Source organism: Symphalangus syndactylus, chromosome X (genome assembly GCF_028878055.3).
Source record: "Symphalangus syndactylus isolate Jambi chromosome X, NHGRI_mSymSyn1-v2.1_pri, whole genome shotgun sequence".
NCBI lineage: Eukaryota > Metazoa > Chordata > Mammalia > Primates > Hylobatidae > Symphalangus > Symphalangus syndactylus.
The window spans coordinates 71,914,826-71,935,062 of record NC_072447.2 but is presented as its reverse complement, the minus strand read 5'-3'; the positions used below and the strand labels follow the sequence as shown (position 1 = coordinate 71,935,062).

The window sequence follows — 20,237 nt, the reverse complement described above, 5'->3', positions numbered from 1 at the left end:
CCTAGCATCTCCTAGAAATAGGAACAGTTACATGGAAACACTTGGCATCTCATGATAGACTGGCAGCCACTGATGTGCAGCTCATTTTGTCCACTCTGCTTTTGGGAGGTGGGAACTGGGACTCATTTCCTGAAACTTAATACACAAATGACTCATGGCCTTTAAAGACCTACACTTGCCCCTCTGATACACTCTCATTTGGAATGCTGGGGGTGGGAAGGGGGAGCCTTGAATAGGTGAGATCTTCATTTAGTACCTCACCTTTTTCTACGATGACAATTCTTTTGTGTTGTTTTATTTTTCTTCAACTTTTAAATTCCAGGGTACACGTGCAGGATGTGCAGGTTTGTTACATAGGTAAACATGTGCCATGGTGGTTTGTTGCACAGATCAACCCATCACCCAGGTATTAAGCCCAGTATCCATTAGCTATTCTCCCTGATCCTCTCCCTCCCCCAGCCCCCCCCAACAAGCCCCAGTGTGTGTTGTTCCCCCACCATGTGTTCTCATCATTCAGCTCCCACTTATAAGGGAGAACATGCAGTGTCTGGTTTGCTGCTCCTGCATTAGTTTGCTGAGGATAATGGCTTCCAGCTCCATCCATGTCCCTGCAAAGGACATGATTGCATTCCTTCTTATTATTGCATAGTATCTCATGGTGCATATGTACTACATTTTCTTTATCCAGCCTATCATTGATGGGCATTTGGGTTGATTCTATGTCTTTGTGATTGTGAGTAGTGCTGCAATGAACATACACATGCATACATCTTTTTTTTTTTTTTTTTTTTTTTGAGACGGAGTCTCGCTCTGTCACCCAGGCTGGAGTGCAGTGGCGCCATCTCGGCTCACTGCAAGCTCTGCCTCCCGGGTTCACGCCATTCTCCTGCCTCAGCCTCTCCGAGTAGCTGGGACTACAGGCGCCCGCCACCACGCCCGGCTAATTTTTTTTGTATTTTTAGTAGAGACAGGGTTTCACCGTGGTCTCGATCTCCTGACCTCGTGATCCACCCACCTCGGCCTCCCAAAGTGCTAGGATTACAAGCGTGAGCCACCGCGCCTGGCCAACATGCATACATCTTTATAAGAGAATGATTTATATTCCTTTGAGTATATACCCAGTAATGGGCTTGCTGCATTAAGTGGTATTTCTGCTTCTACATCTTTGAGGAATTGCCACAGTGTCTTCCACACTTGTTGATCTAATTTACATTCCCACCAACAGTGTAAAAGCATTCCTTTTTCTCCACATCCTTGCCAGCATCTGTTGTTTCTTGACTTTTTAATAATTGCTAGTCAGAATGGCAATGAGATGGTATCTCATTGTGGTTTTGATTTGCATTTCTGTAATGATCAGTATTGTTGAGCTTTTTTCACATGTTTGTTGGTCACATGAATGTCTTCTTTTGAGAAGTGTCTGTTCATGTCCTTTGCCCACTTTTTAATGAGGTTGTTAGTTTTTTCCTTGTAAATTTGTTTAAGCTCCTTGTAGATTCTGGATATTAGACCTTTGTCGCATGGATTCATTGCAAAAATGTTCCTCTATTCTGTAAGTTGAACTATGACAATTCTTGACATACTAACTGAATTTTTCATTCCATAGAGTACTTTCAAATCCATGATCTCATCATCTCTTTGACAGGTATTATGTCTTCTATTTATAGATGAGGAAACTGAGGCTCAGAGAGGTTATGATTTGCCTAAAGCTAGGCACATATAATCACACCCTCAAATAATAGTATTTATTATCATTTACTGAACATTACTATGTGCTGGACATTGTTCTAAGTACTTTACAGCTTTTCACTCATTAAACCCTCATGAACACCTACCCCTGTTTTGCAAATGAGGAAACTAGGTGACTGAGAGTCAGGGGTTTGCTCAAAATGAGAGGCAGCTTGAGTATCATGACATTATACCATTCTCCCTGATTTAAAGATGAGTAAAGTGAGGCTCAATGACATTAAATAAGTTGTTCAAGTTCTCACAACTAGCAATTGGAAGAACTAAGGTTGGATCTCAGTAGGCTGGCTCTAGAGCCTGTATTCTTAGCCATTAGGCTATATACTACTTCTAACTCTTAGGATCTTCCTAGCTTGATAAACTGAAGCACGGGGTGGGGGGAGGGGGTGGGGAAAGAGAGAGAGAGAGAGGACTTATTAAGATCACATAATGATTTAACATTTTAAATTTAATATATTAATAGATAGTATATTTATATGGTAAAAAATCAAACTATAAAAATGTGTACAGTCTATCTACCCATCAGTGATTACAAACTTAATGGCTTTCTATGTATCCTTCCAGAGTTTCTTTATGCAGATATAAGCAAATCCAAATATATTTTCCCCCTCTTCTTTACCTAAAAGGTCACACATCATAATACTAAATTTGACCCTTTAACAACGTGGGGATTAGGGGCCCCGAATCCCACCCTCCATGCAGTTGAAAATCAACGTGTAACTTTTCACTCCCTAAAAACTTAACTACTAATAGACTACTGTTGACTGGAAGCCTTATCTATAACAAACACAGTTGATTGACACACATTTTGTATATGTTTTATATACTGTATTATTACAATAAAGTAGCTAGAGAAAAGAAAATGTTATTAATAAAATCCTAAGAAAGTGAAAATATATTTACTATTCATTATGTGGAAGTAGATCACCATAAAGGTCTTCATTCTCAGTGTTTTCACATTGAGTGGGCTTAAGAGGAGAAGGAAGAGGAGGGGTTGGTCTTGCTGTCTCAGGGATAGCAGAGGCAGAAGAAGTTAAGGAGGTGGAATGGGAGGCAGGAGAGGCAGGTATACTTGGTATTAACTTTTATTGAAAAAAGTCCCGGTATAAGTGGACCTGTGCAGTTCAAACCTGTGTTGTTCAAGGGTCAACTGTATTCTGCATCTTGCTTTTTCCACATTGCATATCTTCAAAATCTCTCCCTATCAGTCCACAGAGAGCTTCAGCAGTCTTAGCTAGGCCCTCATGAATTTCTATAAGCCCCCATCTATTTATGTGTCCTGCACACTTATCTTCTTTATCAATCTTTGGGGATGTCCAGCCTTTTCTTAACATCTTCACTTAGAGTCTCATTGCTAGACTATCTTGGCCTTCTACAGAAAATACAGTTCCTCAAAGTGAATTCCTTATTCTCCCTCCGACATATAATCTAGCCTCTTACAAACTCCCCAGCTATACTCACCTCCTTTCTTGTTTTGCAATTTCAACATATTACCATATCTTGACTACTTACCTGCCCACCTACCTGCTTATCTATGTGATTCTTGTTGAGTACCTCTTATAAGCAAAGCTCCATGCTTAATTTGATGATGAGTGATTAGTGTCCCAAATGTCCAATGGCTTGCAGTTCAAATAAAGCTTGTAAACAAATACACCTGGACATGGAGGTCAGAGGGGCTTAGCTGAATGAATGAATTATGAGGCTCAGGAGTGGAATTATCCAGGAGATTAGGCTCTACAAGTAAACACTGGGTTCTGATACTGAGAGAAATGTTCACTCCCCACCACAGTCTTGAACTGATGCATGATTGACTTTAGCTGCCCCAGAAAGATCCTGAGCTTGACAGAAAACCATTGTACTTCCTCTAAAGGGGCTTTTAGACCTTTGCTGCTCTTTTCCAACCAGTTCTCTCTCTACCCTGAGTAGAGCCAGATGGTCTGGCCTACTAGCTTGCTTGAAATAGAACTGAAAGAGGCCTAAAATAAATGTGAAATAGGCCCAAAATAGATTCATGTGAAGGAACAGAAGGAAACTGCTGTTTCCTGGGTATTTACTCAGGTATTTATTCAGTCATTAGCCACAGGAGGGTGGTATAGGCAGTTTTTCATGAGGGAAAGGTTTCTGGGTGGTGGTTTAGGGTGGCAACTATGTCATCAGAGAACAGAAAACTAAAGAGATCTTGAAATTCTCAAACTGTAATCTTTATAGTACCTTTTGGAGGAGTACTTACTAATGAAGGCCCTTGGGGTGGGAGAAGGGTGAAGATTGGTTTTCTCAGGCTGTAGCAGAGAATACTTTCCATAACAAGACTTCCTTTACATTTTACATTGCAAGTCCTCAGGGCTATGCCTTGCTCTTCATTCACTCATTCATTCATTAATTTAGTTATTCAGTCATTAAAAATATATTTATTGAGTGCTAAGCACTATTTTAGATGCTGAAGATACAGATATGAACAAAGCAATGTGCTTTCATGGAGCTTACATTTTATAAAGGAGACAATAAATCAATAAACAATAAAAATATATAATATTTTAGGTAGTGATAAGGGCTATGAGAGAAAAGCAGCATAAGGGGGTAGAGAATGATGTGGTGTAATCTTAGAGAGGGTTGTGAGGGAAATATTCTTTGAGGAAGTGAAATAGCTAAACAAATGAAAAAAAATAAAAAGTCTTCAGGCAGAGTCAGATTTTTAATCCTATGTTTGATTTTCCCCCTAAAATTCTACTCTCCACCACACAATTTTATGCAACCCAGTTATTCAACTTAAGCTAATCACCCATGGTCATTTGTGCAGGTTACCACCTGAGACCAAGGGTATGCCTGCCACACCTTTGGCAAAGCTGTTGAAGATTTAAAACTACCAGTGCTTTTAAAAATCTACCACTAAAAATAAGTCAGCCGTTTGAGCTTTTGGGAAGACAAGAGACTTGTTTGAGGTCACACAGCTATCAAGAAGCAGAGGCTGGACTTACATCTGAGTTTTAACTTCTTATCCACTGCTCTTCTCAATTTGTACGAACTTTTCAAGGCATTGTGGGGACACATCAGCATCCCTGAGCATAAGCCATTTTATGTGAATGTGAGGACAGATAATTTTTCCTAAGGGTGCATTAACAGGACGACCAGTGTTCAAAATAAGGGATGTGACAGTCCCTGTCTACTTCTCATTGTCATTCCCACCTGGATATGTGTTCTGAATGATTAGATACACTGAAGAGCAATGAGCCTGGGAAGGGGACTGCAAACCATGTCACAAATGGAAGAGCTTAAAGAAATGGTAATATATCTCTTTATGGAAAGTGTGTGTGTGTGTGTGTGTGTGTGTGTGCATGTGCATGCAGAGGGGTTGCTTAGGAGAAATTAGGGTTTGAACCCACAATAGATGTCTTCTGCCTTCTATTGCTTAGCAGGACTCAGCTTTTTTTTTTTTTTCATGGCCCAGAGGGTAGCACTCTAACAAATGGGCAGAAGCCATAAGAGTGAATTTCAATTAAAAATGAATAATGGCCTCAGATACTTCAGAATGAGTTTCCTATTACTGAAAAGACTCCAGCAGCTGCTTGAAAAACTTACCAGAGATAGTTGAAGAAAAGAGTGGCACTGGAAAGGGATCTCAATTCAAATCCTGCTACTGCTTCCTCAAACTTGTATGGTTATGGGCAAATGATGTAAACACTCTCGGGTATAGTTACTCTTTTAAAATAATGATAACAATTTCTTCTTCTCAAACTTCTAGGGATAATTAAGTAAAATAATATGTTAAAAGGCCTAGCACCATGTGGGTCCAAAGTAGGTGAGTAGGTGTTTCCTTCTCCTCCTCCCCCTCATCTTTCATATACTGTAGAGAGGATACCTACACAGGGAGGTTGGGAGGAGATGATCTCTTTTTCTCTTTTGAACATAAAATTATTTATTTGTTCTGTAATCATCAACAACTTTATTCATTACCTGATTGTGCTTGGGATACTTACTGTATGACATTGAAATTATGTGCATCACTGATTAGCTCTCCCACTAAACTGTAAAATCCCTGAGATCCACTCTGTATCCCTTAGCTGTCAGAATAAGGGCTTATTGAATTGAACTGATTTTGGAGGAGTAGTGACTTTTGTGCTGAATAATTGAACTAAACAGGAGTTTTTGTCCTTAGGGGGCAGCCTGTCTTAAATAGAGATGATACCCATGAACATGCAAGAGGATCTAGTCGTATCAGTAGCTAAGACAATAAACAGACAGGATTCAGTATCTGTAGACTGTAGCAAGCATGAGGGACTATGAGGAAGCTAGGGTAGGGGTTGGATGGGAAGTGAGCAGCAGTGGGGATCAGGACAAAAAACAACGGAACTTTGCCTGGGAGTGCTTCCTGGCAGAAGTGGGTCTTTGGGAGCTGTGCAAAACATGAGAAGCAAAGGACAACCAGGAATTTTTTTTTCCCTGACAGAAGGAAAAGGTTTGAGAACTAGGGATCTTGGGTTTGATAGGTAGGCCACTGAGGCCCAGATCAAGACACTGAAACAGTTTATCCCTGTGACCTAGGAGACATCATGTCAGATGTTATTGAAAGATGGGACATGTGTCACCTATTGGCATTTATATAGAATAGTGTTTAATAGCAGACTCTAGAGCTAGACAATTTGAGTTTACATCTGCGCTCCATATCTTACTATCCATGTGACCTTAGGCAAGTTATTTAACTTCATTCTGCCTAAGTTTCCTCATCTATAAAATAAGGACAATAATAGTACCTACCTCATAGAGTTGTTGTGAGGATTAAAAGAGTTTATGTATGTACAGGGCTTCAAACAGTGCCTGACACAGAGTAAGCAGTTTGTAAGTGTTAACTATCATTATCATAATCTATTGAATTGCCTTTCAGACCTGAGAACTAGTGTGAATTATTATCCCAGACCCTCTCACGGAGTGATTAGCTCCTCAGCCCTGGCTGTGGTAGAAGTAGTGACAATATCTGGCTCAAAGAGATGGAAGAACTTTCTACCATCTGAGATTGTCTCAAAGATGAAGGGGCTGTCTTGGGAGGGAGGAACTGTCCCATCATTGTAGGTGTTGGAGCTGAGACTGGATAACCAATTAGTGGGGATGTTGCAGAAGGGATGGCAGGATGGAACTGGAGTTGTGCCAGACCAAGAGATTATCTAATTCCTTGATACTTGTCAGCAAGAAGGGATAGATCTGGGGAGGGGTATTGCTACTCCAAATGTAGAGGACTCCTCCATTAAAAAAAAAATTGTGAGCAAAGTTGATTGGTCACATAACTCAGAAAGCTACCCACATATGGACAGGGCTGGTATCAAATACCATGTTCCAGGGTCTGAAATCTCTCAAAAGTACTTTTGAGACTTAAGATACAAAGGCTTTGGTTCCCACTCTGCCAGCAATTAGCTGTATAATCTTAGACAAGTTGCTTCCCTTCTCTGTGAACCTGGAATATAAGGGCTTAGATTTTTCTCTGTGGTTCCATCAGGTCTTGCCTTCTGTGGTTGGAAGATATGAGTCTTTGAGTGGAGACCAGTGGGTGAAGGAGACATTCATGCATACAATAGGTGTTTGTTATGAAGCACCTGCTAAGTGTCAGGCACTGCGCTGGGCACAAAGGGAGAAAGCAGTGAACAAGACAGTCATAGTCTCTGCCCTCCTAGCTTCACATTCCAGTAAAGGATACAAACAAGAAAAAAATACAATACATCTTAATAAATGTTTCAAGAGGGCTAAACATAGGATCCTATGGGAGAGGACTATCATTCAGAATATTGTTGAGGAAGAGAACATTAGAGAAAGCCTTCTGGAGGTGGTGGCACCTCAGCTGAGCTTTGAGATGGGGAGCTGGAAAAATAAAGCAGCAGTTTATATAGGCCCTGAGGCAAGAGAACCTCGTGAGTTATGAGAACTACTGTAGGCCCTATGTAGCTAGAGAATAGAGAATGAGAGGGCACTGGTAAGAGCTGAGGATACAGAGGCCAAAGGACATCAGATTGGCAGGAAATTTTATGCCACACTACAGAATTTGCCTTAAATGCGCCGAGGAGCTATTGAAGGCCTTTGAACAGAGGCGTTATATAAGTCAGGTTTCAGCTGCAAAAATAAACCACTGTAGTTCTTTTCAGCAGAAGGAGTTTTAATATAGAAAATAAAGTGCTTACAAAACTGGTGGGAGGGCTGGAGGGGCAAGCTTTAGGTTATGCCTCCAAGAACAATGTCAGGGTAGCTGCTCTGTCTGGCAAGCAGGAAGATGAGGTGTCAGGGGCTCTAGGAGCATGCTGCCTTGTCTGCAATTTAGGAATAAGGAAGCTGCCACAGCTCTAACCATCTGTTGGCTAGAGTATCACTATGCCTACCAGATCCTCAGTGGCAAAAAAAAAAAAAAGGCCCATTCTCTATCTCTCAGAATGCACAAAGCCAATGGCTAGACACTGGAACCTACGGTAACACACACACACACACACAAAACCCAACACTTTCACCATTGTGCTTTCCAACAGAAGTAACAGAGACATGACTTCTGCCTCACCAACCATCTCCTTCTAAATACTGTGCATGTGCATATGATTGGCATCACTATGTCATATCCAGAACTCTGGCTGCAAAGGAATCTTGGAAATGCAAGTTTATTGTTGTAGTTTTTTTTTTCTTTTTTTTTTTTTTTTTTGGTTTTTAGCTTTTCAGCAATATAGGAAGGCGGGCTAGAAGGAGTGGATCCTTAAAAACCAATCCAGAGTATCTACCACAAGACTGACAAGAGCAAAACTGCTTTTGAGGAGAGAATTTGGGCAGAAGAGTAGAAGCTTAATTGGGGAGGGAGAGTAGCATAAGATAACTGGTAATGAATTGTGATGGATCAGAGATGATGAGGAACTGATTAAAAGTAGTGACAGCAGGGAGAGAGAAAGGACAAATGAGAGAGATTAAGGAGGAAGAGGATCAACAGAACTAAAAGACTTATTGGCCATCAGTGAGGTGAGGGAGAGAAAAAACTTGTAGACACTTTCTTGGTTTCTGGCTAGTTCAGTGTGTGACTGCCATTCCCAAGAGACAAAGGACTCAGGGGAAGAAGGAAACCAGCAAGAGTGGGAGGAGATGACTTCAATTTGGGACTTTTTAAGTTTGATATGCTTGTGAGATACTAAGGAGGAGATATCCAGAAAGCAGTAGAACCTTCACTTCCGGGGTCCAGGAGAGCTACCTTGGAGTCATCAGCAGCTCTCTGCTTACATGCAAGCAAGGTCCTGTGTCTGTTTTGTTCCCCAGTGGTGGTGTAATTTTGTTGAAAGGAGGTGCATCAATGTGCAATATAGATGGTAGTTCGAGCCTTGGAAATAGATGAGCCCATTCAGTGCAAATGCAGAATGAGAAGAAAAGGGGACTGCGATCAGAACTCAGAAATCATGGCATTAATGATTGGATGAAGAAGAACCCATGCAGGAAGTGAAGACAGCATAAACATATAGGTCATGTGGATGGTGTTCCCAAGGAAAAGGAGCATTTCAGGATTGAGGAAGGCATCAGTGGAGTCAAATGGGAGAAAAGTTAGGAAAGGTAAAGATTGAAACTTGGCCATGAGATTTAGTAACAAGTTGGTTGTTTTTTTTTTCTATTCACAAGAGGTTTCAGTTTTCTATAGGACAATGAGGGTAAAGCCAGGATGCAGTGGGTTGAGGGGTCAAAAGATAGTGAGGAAATAGAGACAGGATAAGACTGAACTTTCAAAGGCTAGGGGAAAGATTGTAGTTGCTTATATTATGGTACTGTCCTGATCACCAGTATCTGTCTCAACATAATCTAGAAGAGTAGTTTTCAAACCGTTTTGACTATTACTTGCTATAAGAAACACATTTCACATTACAGGCCAGTACATTTATATTTATATATAACTGAAACAAAAGCATCATGAAACAGTATTTACCCTAACTATATGAACATTTTCTATAAATGGAATCATACAAAAGCCTTTTTCTCACGTCTTTCACTTAGCATGTTTTCAAAGCTCATCTATGTTGTAGCATGTATCAGTACTTCATTCCTTTTTGTGGTTAAATAATACTTCATTGTATGGATATACCACATTATGTTTACCCATTCATCAGTTGTTGGACATTTGAATTGTTTACATCTTCTGGCTATTGTGAATAATGCTGTTATAAGCATTCATGTATAAGTTTTTGTGTGGGTGTGTTTTCATTTTTCTTAGGTATATACCTATCTGTTTAATCATATAATCCTATAAGAGCAAAAAGGCTCTGAGAGATCTCCTGTATAAGGGAATCCTTGGTTTGAAGGCCCAGGGAACCACTGAAATTGTTTTTTTCTGAGGTGAGTGTTTTGAGGTTTAACTGAATTCTCAGATAAGTCTAAGTCCTCATTGACAGGAGGGAGACAGAAGACAGACCTCTGAGAAGAAAAGGGAATTGCCCAAAAGTCATACAGCAAGTTTGAGGTAGGGCTGAGAGTAAATTTGAAACCTTCTGGTTTCCACTCCATGGCTTTTCCCCCCTTAGCTCCAGATACCAGGTCACAGAGCAGGGCAATGATTACAAGCAGATTGCAAGTTCTACAGAGGATTTTCCATGGCGAATGTTTAACCCTATGCTGGCTTCCCTTCATAGTACCCAGAATGCTGGAAAAGTGCAAGGTAACTGTCCTAGTCTGAAGAAACTATAATTAAGAAAGGAAATCTAACCAGGTAAGGGCAGTGGTATCAGGGAAAGCCAAATAGAATTGGATTTTGGAAATTCTGTCGTGTGTCCCTGTGATTCTGTCCACAACACTGGTTTGTTGGCTTTTTATAGCTAATTGTGAGTTGCCTGTAAATTCTTAGGCAGTGGCCAAAAGCACCTTTGCTTCCTCCTTGGCCCAGGCTCCAAACAAAGTGGCTGCTAGACACATACATTCTCCACAGATACCTATCCTTTTTCCCCTCATTCCTTCTTTCTCCTCCCCATCCTTTTTTCTGCCTTTCCCCACAATTCTCTTTTTTCATTATCTTCCCTCTCCTTCCTCCTGGTCTTTTCTTCTTTTTCTCCCTCTTCACATGATCTCCTCCCCCTGCATCCTATTGGGTCCCTTCTCTCCCTCTTTCCCAGTCCTTTTCCTCCCCATCTCTTTATATACCCCCTCTATCCGCCCCCAAGAAGCTCCCCACCCCCAAACCAGAACTGATGGCTGGTGACTCTCGCCGGTCTGGGGAGAGCGAGCTTGCTTGGGAGCCTTGAGCTCTCTGATTGGCGGTCGCGGCTAGCACGCCAGCGCAAGTCCCGCCCCTGGGCAGCGAACGTGCTACTGCGGCATCTGTTATTGGTCGGCGGGTATGTCAGTGGCTCTGGCCGCGCCTCACGCAAGCGCCCGCAGTCGCTCGGTGAATAAAAAGGCAGCCTATGGGCTGAGCGGGGGATGGGGAGAGAAGAGGGATAGGGCCAGCAAGGCAGGGATCGAACGAGTGTCTGGCAGCCGGGAGCCCAGCGAAGAGAGCGAGCAAGCTTAGGAAAACGAGCGAAGTAAAGGGAGTAGGGGAGACTGAGACTGACCGGTAGCCAGGCAGGCGGACGGACGCACGCCCGGACAGACTGAGCAGGCGCCGGAGAACCACTCACAGGTTCCCCCCGCCTTTCCCTTTGAAAGCTAGGATTTTGCCTTTCCCGTGGCGCCCGAGAGAGAATGCTGGACTCTGCCGACTTCAGCGCAAGCTAAGATTTCTCAGCTAGGGACAAAAGATCAGCCCAATCCTGAGAAGGGGGGAACCAAGCACCCCGTCCCCATCCCCCTCCCCTCCCCCGACTAAACTCGGGCGCCAAACCCAGCCCTTCCCTAACCACCCTACTTCCTCCTCTCCTTTCTAGCATGGTGGCTGTATGGACAGTCTGACAGAACAGAGACTGACATCTCCCAATCTGCCGGCCCCCCACCTGGAACACTACAGTGTTCTGCATTGCACCATGACCCTGGATGTGCAAACTGTAGTCGTTTTTGCCGTGATTGTAGTCCTCCTGCTTGTCAATGTCATACTCATGTTTTTCCTGGGAACGCGCTGAATGGAGTCCAGCCACCTGAGCTGTCGCGAACTCTCGCTTTGATTTCATCCCGAGAGCCACCGAGAAAAAAAAAATCACAGACAGAGACAGGGAAAGAGAGAGAAAGAACAAGCTTTCTTACTCAGGGGGGAAAACGTTTTGAGCTTCAACATGGCCTCGCTGTGATATGTATGACGTTGGTATATTATCTCTCCCTAAATCTTTTGTCGTGTCTTGTCTTTTAAGAATGCCTGCGCGTATAGTTGCCTATTGCTTGAGTGAAATTGTTGATGAAGAAATGCTTTCTATTTAAGTGTGCATGCGTGTGTGCATTTTTAATCTATGTGGCGTTCATGGAGCAAGCTCTGCGTCCTTAAACAGTGGCTTTGCTGTCTGTGGTGTCTTAACTCATTTCCTTGAAGACTACCTTTAAACTCCATCAGGGAATTTTAGTCAAAAATTTCTCTCTTGCCATCAGGAGTGCATTTGGGTTTGTTTGAGGGGAAAAGGGTTTGTGGAAGAGCATGATGAATATTTAACATCGTTGGAAAGACAGTCTTTGCACTGGATATTTAGAGGGAAAATAATCGGTGCGAGGAATGGATTTAGGGAAAATGCTTCTTTAGTCTCTAAGGAGAAGCAAGAATTTGGGAAGTGACACGGGTGTGTTGTGCTGGCAGTTGGTGACTGTGTCCTTTGAATCTCAATTTGCTCTCCAGGGTTCACAATTTTCAATTTTGAAAGAAGCCACATTTAAAACACTTCTTGAACCTTAAAGCTTTAAGATATTTAAAATGTCAGTTTCCTTGGAATCATGAAATAGTATGTGAAAGCATTCTCTGATTTTTTGAACTGGCAAGAGAGGACTTTGACAAGAGCTATTTGGGCTCTCTTTCCCAAAGATTGTACCCCTGGATTTGAGTTTGGGGATTTTGTCTGTCTCATCAAAAAAAAAAAAAAAAAAAAAAAAAAACCTGCAAGAAAGAAAAACCAGCTCTTTATCCACCTTGGGAATAATAGTATTTGGATATGGCTCCTTTGGGATAATCTCGTTTGCAATGATGTTCTTGAACTGCATTTTAAATATAACTTGATAAGGCTGATGAGAAAGTGGTGATGCTATTGTTTGCTCCCCTGTTTGTTACTTTAAGATCGGAGGTCTCTGTAATTGAAACATTCCTGTAACAAACTGAAAGTCTGTAATGTGCTAAATTAAGAGTTATCAAATTTTGGTGCTAAATTTGACCACCAAAGCCCAAAAACGTCTAGATGGAAAGGGATGAGAGCATGGAAAACATGAACTAGAAGCAACATTCCAGTTTGAGATATGACTGCTTGTCTGTATCCGATGGTGGTGGTGGTTTCTGTTATTATTGCTATTGCTATTATTTTTATATTTCTGTTTCCTCTGAGAAAGCTCTTGGCAGAGCCAGGAAAAAAAAAAATGTCTCTCATGCCAGTCTGTATAATACTTATTTTTTTGCGTTTTGGTTTTCTTTCTCCCCTGTTAATGTAGGCAGGCCTTCCCCATTACATTGCTTACCTGGCTTGAAATAATGCCATTTATGGCTCATGTATTGTAGCAGTGAATCAGGGCACATACACATCTACACACATGCTCCCCCTCCACCCATGTGGGTGGCTGTTCATGTCTGATCTGCAAATCTGCTGGCATTATGCTGTCAAGTTCCATGTCCGGTTGTTCAGTCTCTTTGGAAATGATTATGAAAGGAGAGGGGCTGTGAAGGGGGCCTTTGAAATTGTCTTGGCCACAGGACCCAGAGAGTATTATTTAATGGTGTCAGAGGGGGTTTTGGGCCTCAAAGCATGCTATCCTTGACTTGGTGTGGGTGAGAAGCTGAGGTTTTTGTGAGATTAGTACCATGGTGTAAACATGATCTGCGAGGTTTGCTGGCATTGATTCTTATTAATTACTCTTTGGTCCGTTTGTGGAGACCCCCTGGATGGAACTGAGAACGTATTTCTTTGCAAAGATAATTTAGTGAGTTTTTTTTTTCCCCTTAGCTTCAGTGTATTATTTAAAGTAAGCTTATATCTTGTCTGGGCACTTTGTTTTGATACAGTGTTGGAGAGTGGGGAATGGCTCTATGCTGGGCAGCTGCAGACCTGTTTTCTTTTTGTTTTGTTTTTTGTTTTTTCCATTCAGCAGCTGTTTGACCTTGGACAATTTTTTTCCTCCTCGGTAGGTTTGGGATTCCCAGTAACACTGGCATTTTTTGATGGCTCCACTAGGTGACCTCTAAGTTCTTGCATTTTATGATTTTATGACCCCTAGACACTTGAAGTTGGGGGTGGGGTGGGGGGGATGAGCTGGAAAGACAAGTGAAAAGGAAAACAAAATGTTAATCAAAGGGTGATGGGAGGAGGGGAAGGATATCTGGTGCTAGAGCCTGGATAACAAGTTTAAGGGAAGGGATTTTTTTTGCCTAGTTATTTGGGAAGGAAACTGGGACAGCAATAAGGGAATGCTTTTTGACTTTTTTTCCCCCAAGGGGAGAAGGGGTCTCTGAGACTAATCTTTGATCTAGATTTATGACTTAAGTAGTGTCACGAAATGCCTTCTCCTCTGTGAGCCTGACAGACCTTTGGCAGAAAGCTTCTGGGAATGTGTGTGTGTGTGTGTGTAGGGTGTGTGGCAGTATGTTCATGGGGGTGTGTGGGGGGGAGCACACTCCTGAGTGTGGATGCGGGGTGTGGTGGTAGGAATGAAGAAAGACAGTATTGAGTTCCACAGTTCTGAATAGCCTCCTTGTGCTAGGACCTATAAGGATTTCACAAATGCTGGGATGGATGGGTATCACCCATGCCAGTCCTCTTTTCACCACCTAAAACCCCTCAGGCTAAGGAGGTGTCTTGAATGAGCCCTTCCATTAGTAATTTAGCTGTTGAAATGGGTTAGCGCTTTTAAAATTGTCTCCAGGCAAATAAAGGGATGTTGCTAGCCAGATGGCAGGCCACCATCTAGCAACCAGAAGGGAATTTGAGAGTGGAGAACAAAAGGTAGCAGTGTGACTTTTTACTTATGTGAATCCTAAAGGTTTGGCATTTCCCCTTCAGACTTGTGAGGATATTTTTCTCTAGCAAAAAGAGAAAAGAGTGGGAGAAAATGAGAAATGCAGCCCAGAGAAACGGAACCCTATGCATTTTGACTTGTCTTCTTTTTTCCTTCCTCCTCTGCCTTCTCTCTTAATCTTTCTCCTTCTTCCTTTCTTCCTACCCCTGACACCACCTCCTCCTCCCACCTCCCCACTGTAAATGGGTGAGAAGTAAAAAAGAGAAGAGAACTTTTCCTCTCTGATTTGTCCCAACTTTTTCCAATAAAGCTCCTCCATTCCCTTCCTTCCTCTCTGGCCCCTTTGAGTAGAGGATAAGCTTTTACTATGTAGGAGGGCAAAATCCCAGCTTAGGGATTTTGGCTGCTGGATCCCCATCAAAGAATTAAAGAAAATGCCCTCTACTGGTATCCTAGCAACCCCTGTATCACTGAGCACCCACTGAGCTCCAGAGCCCACCCTTTAAAGGCCCAGGCACCAATAACTCTAGAAAAAGGGGACTAGAGCCTAGCGGTACTTGGAGAGATGCTTTTGGGGAGGGAACAAAGAAAGAACAGAATCCCAATTTCCTGCAAATGCCTCAGAAACTCGTCCACAGCAGACATGTAGAGCCTAGCCTCATCCAGCTATGAGATTATTTATTAGAAAACTCCTGGTTTCAAATTCCTTTCTAGTCAGTCCCATCTCCTTAAGATTAACTGTGCCATTTTACTGCCTAGCTTTAGTGCCAGAAGCTCTGCAGGCCCTGAAAAAACAATTTTTTTCACCCTAACTTTTGGCTGCATCAGGGAGGGGGTGAAGTGATATCTTGGTGGGAACAAACTGAACAGCATTCTTCTTCCATTGAGACAGCCTCCATCTGTCAGAACCTGCAGTGTGCTTGTGCAGTATGCCCCAATTTTGTCTGTGGCTTGGGGAATCCTGATCAGCCTAGCTTTATAGAATTTGGGAATTTTTCTTTCTGTGGTTTTTGTGTAGTAGTTTCTGACGGGGGAGGCTGGACAAGTTGAAAGAGCAAGTTTGATAATGGCGCTGGTAAACAGGGCTTGGACCCTGACTCAGAGACTCTCACCCACCGGTGTGTGTGTGATTCAGCTACTAGGGAGCTGAAAGATCCCAACAAGGCTGTAGGTGAGGTGCTCTTCTGCCCTTGAGGTAAGGCCCAGATTGAGAGCAACCAGTCTGGTGGTTTGAAGGATGGTAACAAAGCATGTCTTCCTCTTTAGCCTTTGTCTGCCATCTCAGCTTCTGGTCCCTTGGCCTGCAGAGTGCTTGCTCTGGGCAGGGATGTAAGAATTGAGCCTTTTCTCCCAAAATAACTGCCTCCTCAGAAGACCTCCTACAAGGCATCTGGATCTTGCTCCAGTGGCTTTGCCCCAAGAAATGGGATGGAGGAGGGGAGTCTTGGACTCTCTAGCTCTTATTTCCAGCTCTGCAACTTGTTCTAGGCCAACTGAGTCTCTGGCTTTCCAAGAATCCTTGATGAAAGTTTAGCTTCTCCAGTATCTGCCCAGAGTGTCTCCTTCTGTCTTAGGTGGATCTAGCTCTGTATTTAGTTTATTGTACTTTGCTCTAGCACCAAAGTACAAAGAGGAAAAACTAGAAGTGGAAGAACATAGAGGGGAGAGAAGGCTCAGGAAGCATTCCAGTAATGACAATACTAATAACTCCTTATCAGTGCATGGGCCTATAGAGTTTACGAAGGAATTTCACATCCTTTCTAACTTGAGCATCACGTCAGCCTTGTGAAGTGGGTAGAGATGATTGTAATTCCCAGTTTTACAGATGAGGAAAGTAAAGGTCAGCAAGATTGTTGGGATGGGAGTGGGTCTGCCTTTCAAATAGAGAGGAGAGCCAGAGTTGGTCATTCCTAGCTAGTGTGATGTTGAATGTAGGGAGGGAGGGCCTGACGCGGTGGCTCACCCCTGTAATCCCAGCACTTTGGGAGGCTGAGGCCGGTGGATCACCTGGGGTCAGGATTTCGGGTCCAGCCTGGCCAACATGGTGAAACCTTGTCTCTACTAAAAATACAAAAATTAGCCGGGCGTGGTGGCATGCGCCTGTAGTCCAGATACTTGGGAGGCTGAGGCAGGAGAATCGCTTGAACCCAGGAGGCGGAGGATTCAATGAGCCGAGATCGTGCCACTGCACTCCAGCCTGGGTGACAGAGCGAGAGTCCGTCCCCCCCCCCCCCCAAAAAAAAAGAAAGAAAAAGAATGAAAGGAAAGAAAAGAAAGAAGGGAGATTTGGGAGTCATCCCTGAAGTCATACTAGCTTCCTCAGCTACTCACATTTTTAATAACTTTCATTTGTGTAGCACTTTTGCTCAGAATTTTCATTCTATAAAATGCCTTTTTGTCTTGAATATGCATCAGAGTTCTATTTAGTTTTATGAAAACTCACTATTTGGGATCTTCAAGGTGAAAGGCCAGTGTGAATTGCTGAAGCCTAAAATACAGAATGTTTTGAAGGAACTGTAGTTTTAATACAATTGTTCTTCTCTTTGAAGCATACTTATTTTTCTATATTTCTTTAAAAATGTGCTGCCTAGAACTGTTCATGCTACTCTAGGTGCCACCTGACTGAGATCAAGTGCAAAAGAACTTTGTTTTGTCTGTGAAATGTCTAATAATGCAGCCTTCTACTGATTCTCAACCCTCACTGAACATTCAGATCACTTGGGAAGCTTTTTTTTAAATACCCATGCCAGGTCCCCTATCTGAGAGATTCTGATTTAATTTTCATGGGCTAGATCCCAGGGAGCTTTATTTATTTATTTTTTAATTTAAAGTTCCCTAAGGTGATTCAAATGTGCAGCCAGGGTTAAGAGTTAGCCTTTTGAGCATGTAGGTCCAAACCCTTTCCTGACTAGTCCAGTCCTCTACTCTCTTGTGAAGTTGGCCACTTTAGGGTTTTTTGAACATTTGCTACATTTTATCTTGATATGTTGGTCCATTATTCTAGCTTACTGTGGATTTTAAAATTTTTTTCTTCATACTGTGCTACAAATTAGCAGTCCCTTCTAGCACTGCATCAGTTCAATTCCATTTGTTTGGTTGGACTATTGTTCTAGCCTTTGGGAGGTTTTTATTTTTTTTCTTCATGTCACAAAACAGGTTAGCAGCCTCTTCTAGTGTTGCATTATTTGAACACTGAATAAATATCATTCGAGTTGTTGATTCAAAGAAACGTTTACTATGATATGATTAATGCTAGCTCTTCTGTCACCTCACCAGAGCCCCTCTTGTAGTTGGGACTTGTTATTTTTGTATGTATCTGGTCAACCAGTGCAGACTGCACCTGGCTGTGCCAGCATTTATCCTACCAGGGTGTTAATGTGAATAACATAGCATGATAGATTTGTTGTATGCTTTGTGGGCATCAAGATATGCTAGGTTCATAGCAAGCATCTGCCAAACTGATAGCCCCATCAGAAAAAGGAGTATAAGTTACTTGGCCTCTTACTCATGGTAAATCTGGTTGCAGGCTCTAGAGCTTCTTGTTTTCTTTCTGTGCCTACAATGCAAATGTTTCTAAACTGGGTTCAGAATTTGGCTGAGGGTCAGTACTACAACTGTAGTTTCTGTGTATTACTTTCTCCTCTTTGAAAAAGCAGGATATAATGGATTTAGCTTTAAAACAGAATATATTTTGTGCTCAAAGAGTTCCGGAAACTCTTTGTGTATGTTTCTGTTGTTGTTTTGCTTAATTGTTTCCATTAACCCAGTAGTTCTCAGCACTGGCTGCACATTGGAATCACCTGGAATATTAAGAGTAACAACAATTCCTAGAATCTTTGGGAGAGATCTGATTGAGTTGGTCGTAGTGGTTTCCTGGCATCAATATTTTTCTAAAAGTTCCCTGAGGTGATGGGAATGTTCAGCCAGGGGTGAGAATGACTGCTATGGAATGCTTCATAGGAAATGTTAGCTCAGCCTGTCTGACTTATCACACATGTGACTAGGCAAGCTCCACAGATGGTGAAATTTTATTCTAGGACTGTGGGAGCCTCGATAAGTCCCAGGGGCTTGTGCTCACTCCAAAAAGGAGGAATCAACCCTTGGGAATGAGTAGTCTGGAGACCTAATTGTATTTAAAATAATCAGCTGTGAGATGGTTTGAACCCTTCAGGAATAAAAAAAATTTCAGTTCCTACACATTTGCTATAATGATGGGGAAGATTCTGCTCATTTGCTAGTAACCTCAGGCAAATTACTTCTCTCCTCTGAAATTTGGTTTTCTTCATCAGCAAAATAAGGATAGGTGGATTTGATGACTTCAAAGATTTCTTCTAGCTCCAACAATATGTGCTTATTTTGTGATTAATATTAATGATCAACATGAGTACAGATATTATTTAAATCTAGCAGGTAATCCAGAGATCCATTTTAGCAGGTTTAGAATACACAGAATGGTTTTAAGGATAGCAGTTTTGCCTTCTTAATTATTCTTGGCTTAGGTTTCTTTTAGAACAAGTGAACTTAGGTTGTATTCTTTGAGCACACACTGGCCGCCAAGCAGGAAAGGAGACTGTATGAACATGCACTGGCTGCCAAACGGGGAAGGAAGTGGTACAGTGAATTGAGTAGCAAGGGTATGCCAGTTTGGGATTCTGTTTATTAAAGAGATATGTCATATGGATAATTGAGAATTGCCTCTCATAGATATAATACCAGTCTCATAGGTCTGAAAAAGATGGATTGCTTTGACAGCTCAGAGCCCCTTCCTGCAGTATTTTAAGTAGCCATTCACTTGGTTAATAATACTACTTCTATTAATAATAATTTCAACAAATAAGGTTTCCTATGTATTTCATGGGCTTCTTCCTCAAACCTAAAAGTAGTTAAGAAAGTGAGGCTCATAGAGATTAAGCAGCTTACTCAATGTCACACAGGTAGTGGTAGTGACTAGTGGTAGTGGTAGTTCTAGTGACCTAGAACCTAGGCTTCTTGATACCACATCCTGCAGTGCTTCTGGTATAGCCTGCATAGTGGACTCTGTGGTCAGGATGCAGTCATGACTCTGAGAATTAAAGGGGTTTTACTGACATAGAGCAGTATTCAGGAGGAAGCTTTGAAGAAAGGAGCAAAAGGGGCAATGTAGAGGAAGAAAAAAGGGATGTGTTCAGGCCAGTTTTTCTCTTGCCCTTATCACTCTTATGTGCTAGTTCCAGGCCCCGATGGGAATTGGGCATTGTTCTTTGAGCACCAAGGTTGAGTGTTGGTAGCAGAGAAGAAGGAAAGTTGTACATGCATGGCAGAAGGATAGCATATGGAAGGCAGACTTGCAGTAGGAGAAAAAACAAGAAAAGGCCTTAGGAGCCCTAGGATTAAGCCCTGGCTCTGTACCTACCTTGCTGCCAGATCCTGATCAAGGCCCTTCCCACTGAGGCGTCAGT

General features: G+C 42.3%; 2 protein-coding genes across 15 annotated transcripts in view; both read left to right on the top strand.

The window, feature by feature from the left end:
• Window positions 1-20,237, top strand: part of ARHGEF9 (Cdc42 guanine nucleotide exchange factor 9) — a 152,574-nt gene that overhangs the window by 20,468 nt on the left and 111,869 nt on the right. Inside the window, exons 1-2 of one of the 14 annotated variants that reach the window (XM_055267076.2) lie at window positions 11,144-11,350; window positions 11,595-11,961. The exons of 4 other annotated variants lie outside the window; for them this stretch is intronic. In XM_055267076.2, coding sequence (XP_055123051.1) covers window positions 11,953-11,961 — 9 coding nt within the window. In that variant the 5' untranslated portion in view covers window positions 11,144-11,350; window positions 11,595-11,952. Of the gene's footprint in view, window positions 1-11,119; window positions 11,966-20,237 lie in introns of those variants that run through there. 9 more of the 14 variants (XM_063635293.1, XM_055267075.2, XM_063635287.1 and 6 more) reach the window with 9 other exon arrangements.
• On the top strand, window positions 11,607-11,786 carry LOC129475131 (uncharacterized). Its single transcript, XM_055267086.1, has one exon. The coding sequence runs from the start codon at window positions 11,607-11,609 to the stop codon at window positions 11,784-11,786; it is 180 nt and encodes a 59-aa protein (XP_055123061.1).